The 12,974-nt window shown below is 39.8% G+C and overlaps 1 protein-coding gene across 1 annotated transcript in view; it reads left to right on the top strand.

The window, feature by feature from the left end:
• Positions 1-10,449, top strand: part of HOPX (HOP homeobox) — a 40,497-nt gene extending 30,048 nt beyond the window's left edge. Inside the window, exons 2-3 of the mRNA XM_070736181.1 lie at positions 7,429-7,601; positions 10,192-10,449. Coding sequence (XP_070592282.1) covers positions 7,464-7,601; positions 10,192-10,269 — 216 coding nt within the window. The 5' untranslated portion in view covers positions 7,429-7,463 and the 3' untranslated portion in view covers positions 10,270-10,449. The remainder of the gene's footprint in view (positions 1-7,428; positions 7,602-10,191) is intronic.
• The last annotated feature ends 2,525 nt before the right edge of the window (positions 10,450-12,974 follow it).

Raw genomic sequence — 12,974 nt, 5'->3', positions numbered from 1 at the left:
TAGAAACATTAAAGATGCCATCTTGTCTGAATGTTGTTCATAATACTCTAGTGTATTTATTACTGTTCTAAGATTAATTTTAATTTGTCTCCCTGGTAGAAACCCATTTTGGTCTTGGTGTATTATTCCATTTATAACTCTTTTGAGTCTCTCTGCATAAATGGCAATAAATATCTTGTAGTCTACATTTAATAATGATATAGGCCTATAGTTTTTAATTTTTTCTGGATCTGTGCCCTGTTTATGTATTAAAGTTGTCAGTGATTCTGACCAAGATTTGGGGATTTTACCCTCAAGTCTACATAAATTAAAGGTTTCTAACATGTGGTTTCTTATTGTTTCATTTTCTATCTTGTACCATTCTGCGGGTATGGCATCTGGGCCTGTGGCCTTGTTGCTTTTCTGTTTTTTAATTGTTGTTAGGAGTTCTTCCATTGTTATTGGTCCATCCATGGTGGCCTGTTGGTCTTCTGTTATTTGTGGTAATTTTGAAGCTTTTAAGTAGTTAAAAACTTCATCTTCGGTAACATGATCTTTAGCATATAACTCTTTATAAAAATTATACACAATGTCTGCCTTACCTTCTGTATCATATTTTATTATACCGTCTTTATCTTCTAATTTTTGGATTAATTTTGATTGGCTCTGTTTTCTAAGTTTATATGCTAACCATCTGCCAGGTTTATTTGCGTGTTCAAAATATTGTTGCTTTGCTCTTTTGATCTTTTCAGTTAATTGGTTTTGTTCTATGACTCTAATTTTATGTTTAATTACATTTATTTCTGTCTTTAAATCTCTGTTCTTAATGTGGTGCTGCGATAAGGATTCTAATTGTTTTAATTCATTTATTAATTGTAAATACTCTGATTTCTTTTCCTTGTTATATTTTGCTGTATAAGATATTGTTAAGCCTCTTATATACGCTTTAACTGTGTCCCATAGATTCTGTGGAGTAGTGTCTGAGATTTTATTAATTTCAAAAAATATTTTTAGTTCCTTTTCAATCCAATCCTTGTATTTCTTATCATTTAATATATATCTATTCATCCGCCAGTTGTTCTGTTTATTATTCATCGTCATAGAGACCACTATTGGGTTGTGATCAGCCCATGTATTAGCGTCTATCTCGACCTCTCTTATTTGTTCTGCAACCATTTTTTGGTGCCCATAACATGTCAATTCTCGTCCAAATTTTATGAGGGTTGGAGTAGAAGGTATATTGTCTTTTGTGGGGGTGTCTTTCCCTCCAAATGTCATTTAGTAATAATTCCGCTTTCATTTTTTGGAAAGTACTAGGTAGCAAATTCCTACTTGTTTTTTTACCTTTTTCCCTTTTTTTATTACCTCCCCCTCCTGAATGGTCTAATTGTCTATTCGCAATAGCATTGAAGTCACCTATTATCAATACATTGTCAATAGCTAGATCTATTATTATTTGATGTAAATTTTTATAAAATGTCATTTGGTCCTCATTGGGGGCGTAGATAGAAACAACCACTAGAGGTCTAGGTTCAATATCAACTTGTACAATCAATATCCTACCCTCTTTATCCTTATATATTTGTTTGGAATTTATAGAATTCTTAACATACATCACTACTCCTCTTTTTTTTTGGTCTGCTAATGCAGCGTACATTTTTCCAATTTTGGGATTCAACAGTAATTTTTGGTTATTTTTTTTAATATGAACTTCTTGTAATATTGCAATCTGAACATTTTGATTTCTAATTTTAGAAAAGATTTGTTTCCTTTTTCTTGGTTCATTAAGTCCATTAACATTTACGGAAAGAATTTTTAAGTCTTTATTTGTTGTCATTTAGTAGGTTTTTTGGTTTCTCGCTGAGGTTGAACTCTTCTAGCACCTTGGTCCTGCTCTATTACTTGAGCAGTAGCCCCCAGATCTTCTTCTTGCTGAGTTGGTAATTTTTCCCCTGGTTGGTATTGAGCTGGTTGTAGTTGGACCACTTGTTGCTTACTTGTGTGATCAAAGTGGCTGATGCCACTCTTTTCCAAAAAGTACATAGCTTGTTCTACGTTTTCCAGTTTGTATCTTGTAGAACACCATGTCAGAGAAAGTCCTTGTGGAATAAGCCAACGGTAAATGATGTTTTCTTTGATCAAAATTTTAGTTAAAAAGTGATAGTCTCTTCTGCTTTCTCTGACGCTTCTTGGAACTTGTTTTAGTATCTTTATATCTACTCCATGATGTTGAGGCTGGGAATTTCTTGAGTAATGAAGTATCTCATCTCGCAACGCTTTTCTTGTAAACTTAATGTGTATCTCTCTTGGGAGGTTGTGTCGACGGATATAGCTATTCGAGATTCTGTATACTTCATCGATTTCTTTCAGTAAAGCTGTAGGATCCTCTTGGAGTATACCTCCAATAGTTTCCGCCATAGTCATTTTTAAATCTTCATCTTTTTCCTCTTTTATATTCTGAAATTGAAGTCCGTACGAAGCTCGTTGCATCTCCAGCTGAATAATTGATTCATCATATCTTCTGTATCTTTCATCAGCTCTCCCTTCAAGGTAGTCCATTCTTTTCTCATTTTTGTCAGATTGCTCTTCAACTTTTTTGACTCGTTCATCACTTTCTTGGAGTGTTTGTTGAATCTGCTTTATCTGATCTTTCATCTCACCCATGTCAGCTTTCAATTGGGCCATCTCCACTTTGAATTCTGCCAAGTCGGCTTTTATAGCTTCTCTTTGTTGTGTTGCATCCTCTTTTATAGCCTCTCTTTGTTGAGTGGCGTCTTCTTGTGATTTAAACATAAAGTCCTTCAGAGTATTTAAAGTCTCATGTAAAGTTGCAAAATTGGACTGCATTATTTTGTCTTTGTCTTTATCTTTGGTGGACATAGTTAACACCTGGTGCGAGGGGGAAGAATGCGGTGACACTTGTGGAGAGAGAGTAGTTGGTGTAGTTTGTTTTTTTGCTGTTTTAACAAAGGTTGAGGTACTGGACATTGTCAAATTAGAATCCACTATTTCAAATTTAGATTAGTTTCAATTTATATGTAGTAAAAAAGAAAAGAATTGCTATAAATTCCAAATCTGTTCAATGTATGTTGTTAAAAAAAAGTTCCCTTATAATATAACTATACCAATTCAGTACCAATTCAATTAATAACAGAATTCAAAATGTATTATTATTATTATTATTTTTGAAAATTAAAATATTCAATGCCACAGAAAAAAGAAACAAGAATTAACTTTTGAGAATAAGAGAGAAGTAAAAGTTAAAAATAAGTAATGTGATGGGAAGGCAAGAAATAAAGAAAGGAAAAAAAAATATCAGCTATATATAGAAAACAGAAAGAAAAGCATGAGAGGAAAAAAATTGAGAGGAGAGAAGGAAAGGGAGAGAGGAAAAAAGTAAAAGTTATTAAAAAAAAGTAAAAGGAATTGTTCAAAGGGGAAAGAGAAAAAAAGAGGAGGTAATGTTTTAATTCAACTAATTAGAATAGAGCAGGAACCCAAGGCTTGTTAACAATGCATATGGTTCAAACTAAACTTCTTTTAATAATAACAACACACAAGGAATAGAGAAAAAAAGAAAGTCAAAGGAAAGTCAGGAAAAGAAAAATAGTTATTCAAAAGACACAATATCAATATTATATACTTATATTCTTCTTATAGATCCTGTAGTTTTGCTAGAGAATAAAGATGAAAATCCAAGTCTCTGAGGATGAAGTTGTGTTTAATTTCAATTCCAAGTTCAAAGGGAAAGACAAATCAAAATCTTTCTTGTATTCAAAATGAAGTCAGTTTATTTTCCAAGTTCAAGGCAGGAACAAAGAGACAAATCCCAAGATGGAGTCAAGTTAAGTTCCGTGCAGCAGAGCAGATGTTAAAAAAAAATTCTCAACAAATAATCCAAAAGGGGTCAGCAGATAATCCAAAAAGGCTCAGCAAGTAATCCAAATATGTTAATCCAGTAGTAGGTAATCCAAAAAAAAAAAGATTTCAATCTCTTCTAAATTCCATTTATTTCACAGTTATTGAATTATTTCATGTTGTGAAAAAGAACAACAAGAAAGGAAAAAAGGCAGCAAGACTGTGTTCCTCCGCTTTCAGAATCTAAGCTCAGAACATTATGATTTCAACAGTCTATCAGAAACAAATTCTAATCATCTCTAGTAATTTCCTTTAGCAGTTAGGATTTTCTAAATAGTCATATCAAATTTAAGTTGTTTTATTAAACCATGAAGTCAAGAAATTATTTTGTAGATTCCAAAGTTCAAGTTCAAGATGGAAAAGTAAAAGTGTGAAAAAATTAGATCCGGCTGTTATTTGCGGATGAGTTCAAACAGGGAAAAACTTTCACTTTCGCCCTGAAGAAAAAAACTTTTACTTAAAGCTTTCACGATCTTCTGCTATTAAACACGAAACAAAGAGGAAATTTTTTACCTTAGGTCCTTTCTCTACTGTATTCTTTTTCAGTCAGATAGTTTATACTTTCACTTCTTAAACTTTTTTCTTCTTCCCGCTGGGTGAGGGGAGAAAGCGCTGGCCGGTCCTCTTATGCAAAGAGGAGCGGTTCTCCCGTCTCCGAAGCTGCGGGGCAAACCGCTGCCTCCGGAGTCCTGGCGATGGGTCCTCGGGCAGAGGGGAGCCCCCTGTTCTTGGATCGGGCCATCCGAGCCCGATCCGATCGCAAATGCGACCTTCGGAGGGGGTAGAAGGGATCGCTTGGCAGAGCCCTGCCAGAAACGTCCCGCCGCGATCTCCTCCAAACCGGAAGTTCGGAAAATTGTTTCTTCTTACAAACATTTCTACTTAAGAACCTGGTCATGGAACGAATTAAGTTCGTAAGTAGAGGTACCACTGTATTCACAAAGCACCAATATTACTGTTTGCATTGAGTTGTGCCTATTTTCAACATGTAATTTTTGAGAATTTGAATATGGTAGCATTAGATAGATGGCACTAAAACTAATTAGCTTATGACAGACATGCGATCTTATTTAGCAGTTCACTCCATTTGATCATTGGCATAAAATGATGGATTGCATTTCACAATGGGAAGCTTGTCAGGGTTCACATTTGACCATCGTCAAAAGAAAACTCTCTTGGTGTCAGTTTTTGATGACAAATCCCTGTGGTTTTTTAACAAGATTTTCATAAGTATTTTACTCTTGCCTGCTTTCCTAGGGCCGAGATCCTAGGGCTGCTTTCCTATAATCCAGTGCTTCCCAATTATTTTCTGTTACACCCACCCTAGGGAGAAGTAACCCCCCCCAAAAATTCTCCGATCTGGGCTCTAATGGAATTTTAGTGTTAATATTTATTATTTTACTTATTATACGTTGCAAGCAAACTATTAGCTGGGGAAGGCTGTTCTACCCATTTACCTGAGAGTAAGTCACACTGAACTCAATGGAGCCTGTTTTTGGTTAGGCAGACATAAGCTACCATGGTTAGGGCCTTCTTTTGACACAGGGCCTGGCCATCTTAATCAAGCTGATGTTTTGGGATTGCTGACCTGGCCCATAACTGTCGCCTCTGCTGGGCACTCACAGCGAATGGTGTGGAAGGAGGCTTTAGGGTGCCGTTCAAAGCTTTTGCCCAGCTGTAAAGGATGCTCCTCCTTGTCCAGCAGCAGGTTTGCCATGTTGTTCATGGTCACCGCGGCATCCACTGAGAACAACAAGAACCCTTGCAGCCGTCCTGCCTCGCCTGGTCGCCTTCTTTTCTGGGCTCGGAGCAGTGTGCAACTGGGGAAACACTCCCTGTCTAGGGAAATCAATCAAGAGGGACCATGAATGTTCCCTGAGGTCAAATATGCCCCCCTAGGGGGGCACACACCTAGGGGTGGGCAGCAGACAGGAAGGGGTAGAACGCAGTTTCACCGGCGGAAATTTGTATTTGTATTTATTAGATTTGTATGCCGCCCCTCTCCGCAGACTCGGGGCGGCTCACAACAGTGACAAGAACAATATATATTGACAAATCTAATAATTAAAATCTAAGGTAACAATTACACATTTAAAAAATCTAAAAGCAAGGAACCCCGGTATAAAAAACATACATACAGTCATATCATGCACTATAACTACATAGGCAGGGGGAAATGTCTCAGTTCCCCCATGCTTGATGACAGAGGTGGGTTTTAAGGAGTTTACGAAAGGCAAGGAGGGTGGGGGCAATTCTAATTTCCGGGGGGAGTTGGTTCCAGAGGGCCGGGGCTGCCACAGAGAAGGCTCTTCCCCTGGGCCATGCCAAACAACATTGTTTTGTTGACGGGACCCGGAGAAGGCCCACTCTGTGGGACCTAACCGGTCGCTGGGATTCGTGCGGCAGAAGGCGGACTCGTAGATACCCTGGTCCGGTGCCATGAAGATGCGTGCACAGCTCCAGCTGATCGGTGGCTGTCACTTCCTGGATTACTGGTCTCGGCTCAGCTCTCCTTTTTTGCCCTGCTGCTGCTGCTACATCTGCGCTCCTTGCTTTTTTCCTCTTTCCTCCTTCCTGGCCTCAGACGAGCTTCGCTCTCTCCTGCCTGGCTCCCCTCCAACCTCACATGACCACCTCCTGCCTGAGGTTCAAGCAGAAGGCATGGATGGATGCGGCGCTGGCAGAATTTATACTTCTGGCAGCACCCGTTTGCTTAGCTACCCAGCCTGAGGCGGGGGGGCGGCCCAGGAAGGAGAGTGCGGGAAACACGAAGCAAATTGTCACCCCAGCGAGCGACACTGGTAAGGTTGTAAGTCGAGGACTTAACAGTTCACTTGAATGATGATGATCATTCAAGCCACTCCCACCTGGTCACATGACCATTAAGCCACACCCACAAAATAAGCCACACCCACAGCGTGGTAATAAAAATTTTGGCTGCCCATTACTGCACACACCCCACTATTTGAAAAACACTGCTATAACCTAAGATCACCAGCTGGCTTTGTACTTAAGGTGGGACTAGAACTCACATCACCCAGTTTCTGGCCTAGTGCCTTAATTACTACATCAACACTGTCAAACGTTTTACTAAGTCCTTTTCCTCCCACTTAGGACTGTAGGACTGTAACTTGTTGCTTGTGTCCTATGATTTTTATTAATATTGATTGTTTCTTCATTGCTTATTTGACCCCTATGACAATTATTAAGTGTTGTGCCACATGATTCTCGACAAATGTATCTTTTTCTTTTATGTACACTGAGAGCATATGCACCAAAGACAAATTCCTTGTGTGTCCAATCACACTTGGCCAATAAAATTCTATCCTATCCTATCCTATACTATTCTATTCTTTTCTTTTCTATTATATTCTAAGATTGTGCTGCACAGAAACTGTAGAGTGATGATTGTGTATTTAAAATACAAATGTAACTCTTGGCAAAAATATTTGCTGTGATTGAATCCAAGTGGTCAGGCGAATAGCAACCTCTGCGCAGAATCTAATTCTTTGTGTTCATATGCCTTCCCAGCTCTCTGTTCGCTACCAAACGCGTGCAAAGTGAAAATGTCCACGGAAAAGGCTATCCGAGAAGACCAAGTGGAGATTTTGGAGTACAACTTCACCAGAATCAGCAAGAACCCTGATCGCGCCACCCTTGACCTCATCGCTGCTGAGGCGGGGCTATCAGTAGAAGAGGTTCTAGTGAGTAGCCAAGTCTTTAACTTCAGATACAGTCATTTGCATCTTGAGGTGATCCGCTCATTTCTGGATCAACTTTCTATCATGTGTCTCTTCCCAATAATTTATTCCCTCTAAGCTCCTCCAAGCATTTGTCAGGGCTAAAGGTGCCTCACCTTCTGGAACATATGGGAGGGGAATGAGACTCATCCTATAATCAGAATCTTCCTACTGATGGAAGGGGACCACCTCCCTCTGGGATGTTTATGGTGGGACCAACCCTTTATGCCGTTTGACTCTCCTGTTCCACAGTGACTCAGGAATGGAGTGGTAGAATTCTGTTGAGGTGATGGAATGAATCACAGCACATTTGGCTACAGATAAGAGACCTCAGTCTTCTTGGTTGTTGTTTTTTTAAACTAATTCATCCTCTCTCAATACATAAAACAAACAAGAGGGAATGGACTGAGGAAGATTTTTTCTCTTTGATGGAAAACTTTCCCCCCTTTTTTGTAGGGATTCAAAACTTGTTTCTTTGACTAATAGGTCAAAATGATAATTTATTTATTTATTTATTTTATTAAATTTGTATGCCGCCCCTCTCCGTAGACTCGGGGCGGCTCACAACAGTAGTAGAAAACAATATATAATACAAATCTAATAATTAAAACTAAAAACCCATAATTTTAAAAAAACATGCACACAACATACCATATATAAATTGTATAGGCCCAGGGGAGATGTCTCAATTTCCCCATGCCTGATGGCAGAGGTGGGTTTTAAGGAGTTTACGAAAGGCAAGGAGGGTGGGGGCAGTTCTAATCTCCGGGGGGAGCTGGTTCCAGAGGGTCGGGGCCGCCACAGAGAAAGCTCTTCCCCTGGGACCCGCCAAACGACATTGTTTAGTCGATGGGACCCGGAGAAGGCCAACTCTGTGGGACCTAATCGGTTGCTGGGATTCATGCGGCAGAAGGCGGTCCCGGAGATATTCTGGTCCGATGCCATGAAGGGCTTTATAGGTCATAACCAACACTTTGAATTGTGACCGGAAATTGATCGGCAACCAATGCAGACTGCGGAGTGTTGGTGTGACATGGGCATACCTGGGGAAACCCATGATTGCTCTCGCAGCTGCATTCTGCGTGATCTGAAGTTTCCGAACACTTTTCAAAGGTAGCCCCATGTAGAGAGCATTACAGTCCATAATGTCCATTCCATACCTATATTTTCCCAGATGGAATGGCCATTCATTTTTTCTCCTTTCAAAACATAGACCAGTGATGGTGAACCTATGGCATGTGTGCCACAGGTGGCACGAGGAGCCATATCTGAGGGCACCCAAGGCATTGCCCTATGTCAGCTTCACTGTACATGCACACACTGGGCAGCTGATTTTCAGCCTTTTTTTCAGCCATTTTCACTCTCCCCAGGCTTCAGGAAAGCCTCCTGAAGCCTGGGCTGGCAAAAAATGGCCCACCCAGAAATTTATTTTCAAACTTCTGGTTGGGCTGTTGGGCTGTTTTTTGCCATCCCCAGGTTTCAGGAGGCTTTCCTGAATCCTGAGGAGAGAAAAAGCAGCCCAATGGCCTACCGGAAGTCCGAAGGCTTCAGTGAGGCCTGTGTGCATGCGCTGAGGGGAGGGCATTGCATTACGGGTGTGGGCATGCGCTATCACCCATGCATACACCCTTTTGGCGCCTGAACCAGAAAAGGTTCACCATCACTAACCTACTCATTTTATCATGACTTTCCAAACTCTCATTGTCTTGGGCCTAGTACGGGTAGTTCTACTGTCAGGGCTCCAAGTAACATACCCACAGCAAATAAAACTCTGAGGCAGGTAGATTCCTCAAAGAATAATTTTATTGGCTATTTCATATTGGCACAGGCTGGTGAAAACTGGCTCTTATTCTGTGGTTTTCACTTAGTTAAAAGTTTAAAAAAATCACTTTCTCAAAACAAAGTAACCTGGTCCAATCAGGATACTGTCCAGTTGCTAGGTGACTCCAGTCCCATCCTTCCAAGCACCTGCAACAATGTCCTTGGTTTCCAAGAGAAAGTATTTTGTTTTGACTACAACACTCCAACTATCTCTATTCCTCACTCGTTATCCATCTTCTCCAGTGTGTTAGTGCTGAAATCTTAAAATGGCTTCACAGGCTGGCTTCAGGGTTGATACCTCTACTTACAACCATTCATTTAATGACCATTCAAAGTTACAACAGCACTCGGGAAAGTGACATGACTGTTTTTCACGGTTACGACCTTTCCAGTATCCCCATAATCATCTGATCAAAATTCAGATGCTTGGCAACTGGTTCATATTTATGACTGTTGCTGGGTTCAAGGGCCAAGTGATCATCCTTGGTGACCTTCTAACAAAGCAAAGTTAATAGGGAAGCCAGATTCACTTAGCTACCGAGTTACTACCTTAACAATTGCAGTGATTCACTTAACAACTGAGGCACGGAAGGTCATAAAATGGGGCAAAACGCCTTAACAATAGTCTCGCTTAACAACAGGAATGTTAGGTTCAATTGTGATTGTAAGCTGAGGACTACCTCTATCCCACTGTCCTGTTTACTCATTGAGCAACATTCCTCTGTTTCTCCAGGAATGGTTCAAGAAGCGGCTGGGAGAGTGGAGGAAATCAGAAGGGCTTCCTTCAGAATCTAGGTCGGTCAGAGATTGACTAAAACATCCCTGGAGACATCCCTGGAAAATGGACAGCAGCTCAGTTATTGCTTTCCCCGTGGAATATTACTGTCAATAATATTTTTTCCTATTATTTAACCTACTGCTTATTTAAAATGTATATACTAGAGGTGGGAAATAAGTATATGAAATTATGCATACTGATTGTAATGTAGACGTGACAAGGAAAAAGCTACAAACTGTGCCTTTTGCAAATACAGTAATAACGTAATGGAGTGGATCTGGTTTAATATTTCTATTAACTGCAACAAAATTAATAGGAAGGAGCAATAGACTGAAATGTGCTTTTCTTGTCTACTGGACTATGAGGAATAACTTCAGCACCAGAGTCCAGGAAAGCAATATCCAGAATCAACTGCATCTGTTAACATCTTATAGAACAGTGTTTCCCAACCTTGGCAACTTGAAGATACCTGGACTTCAACTCCCAGAATTCCCCAGCCAGCGTTCGCTGGCTGGGGACTTCTGGGTGTTGAAGTCCAAATATCTTCAAGTTGCCAAAGTTGGGAAACACTGTTATAGAAAGTAGATTTTTTTTTAAAAAAAGAAAGAAAGAAAGTTGGGCATGATCCATCATGTGGTGTTTGTGAAGTCCTTCATGTGTACACAAGCCAGAGAACGTGCTCCATCTTGCCTGAGTCCATATTCAGCTCCTATGTACACACAAAACTTAAAATCCATTGTGAATTTAGGGCAGACATACCAATGAACAACATGAAACAATCTTCTACAATCTTGAGCAGCGTATACTATCTTGCGTCCTGCTAATGCAGCTTGGTTACTGTCAGATCTTGTAAAGACCCAGCTAGTCAGCAGGTGAAGTACAGGTAGCTCTTGACTAACAATCTTTCATTTAGTGGTTGTTCAAAGTTATAACGGCAAAGAAAAAAAGTGATTTATCACCGTTTTTCACATTTATGAATGTTGCAGCACTCTATGGACACTTGGCAACCGGCTCATATTTATGAAAGTTGCAGTGATCTTCTGACCAACAAAGTCAAAGGGGAAGGCCAATTCAACTTTGCAACCATATTAATAACTTAACAACTGCTGGAATTCACTTAACAACGGTGGCAAGAAAGATGGTAAAGTAGGGAAAACCCTATACAGTGTTCCCTTGATTTTCGCGGGTTCGAATTTCGCGGAAAGTCTATACCACGTTTTTTCAAAAATATTAATTAAAAAATACTTTGCGGGTTTTTTCCCTATACCACGGTTTTTCTCACCCGATGATGTCATACGTCATCCCCAAACTTTCGTCTGCCTTTAATAAATATTTTTTTTAATAAACTTTAATAAATAAACATGGTGAGTAATAATCTGAATGGTTGCTAAGGGAATGGGAAATTGCAATTTAGGGCTTTAATGTGTTAAGGGAAGGCTTGTGATACTGTTCATAGCCAAAAATAGTGTATTTACTTCCGCATCTCTACTTTGCGGAAATTCGACTTTCGCGGGCGGTTTCGGAACGCATCCCCCGCAAAAAGTGAGGGAACACTGTATTACAACTTCCTCACTTAGCAACAGAAATTTCCACTGTGGTTGTCACCTTTGTACAAAATGATAGGAATAAAAACATGCCAATGCACTTTGCTTCTTTCTCCTTACCTTTCCTCTATCTCAGAGGTCTTCAAATTTGGCAACTTTAAGACTTGTGGACATCAACTCCCAGAATTCTCCAGCCAGCAGAGCTAGCTGGAAAATTCTGGGAGTTGACGTCCACAAGTCTTAAAGTTGCCAAGTTTGGAGACTCCTACTCTATCTCATCCCCATCTTGGGTTACATTGGTTATTTACAGACTAGCCAAATCCACCAAAAGTCTTGGCTTATGTGCATAGTTCATTAGATGTCAACATAATTAAATTAATACACGAAGCATGTTTCTAATCATTCTAATGTTGTACATGAAGAAGTGTATTTTTCTCTGGTTGTGTTAACACATCCACATTGTGCACTGACTTGACATGTGCCTCTGACTTATTTCACACTCTATTATCTCTTGAAAAAGCCACTTCTGAGAAAAGGCCTATGCAAAATCTATAGAGATCAGAATTTATTTCTTCATCACGGTTGAACAATGCATTCAATTTTATGTACCAGATCTGTCACAACTACGTGTAGCAAACAGGGCCTTTTTTCAAGTGGAGCCTGGAAGTAAATGTCTCACATTCTACACCTGGAGGGCTGCTTCAAAGTATATAGGTCAATAGATGAAGTGTTCCTAGGAATTAGCCATTAATCATGCTTTATCATTCAAAGCACCAAAACAAACCCGTTAAAATAGAAGCTCAAGGTTTTAGCAATCTGTTCATCTACCTACTTACATTACTGAATGATTGATTTCAGTGGGCAACACAATGGGGAGAAAGGGGGGAAGGTAAAGCAAGAAGTGGGTACCCAGAGAAGTATTCTGCCCTGACAGCAAATATATCATTACACTTATAATTCTCCGAGAAGTCAATGAAGTTCAAAAGCATTCACAGGTGCACAACAGGAATTCTGGTGATTTCAAACCTGGAATGTTGAAATGGGTGGAGTGAGGTTTTGACCCATCCTGCCAGCCAAAATGAGAACAATGTGCAATAAATTATTTCAGCAAGTGTATTGAAGAAGGATCTAAGTTTAGAAGCACGCATTTTAACTGTGAATTATTTTGGAAAAAAGAATCCAAAGGGGGCAGCA

Source organism: Erythrolamprus reginae, chromosome 2, assembly GCF_031021105.1.
Source record: "Erythrolamprus reginae isolate rEryReg1 chromosome 2, rEryReg1.hap1, whole genome shotgun sequence".
NCBI lineage: Eukaryota > Metazoa > Chordata > Lepidosauria > Squamata > Dipsadidae > Erythrolamprus > Erythrolamprus reginae.
This window is presented reverse-complemented; position numbering and strand designations above follow the sequence as displayed.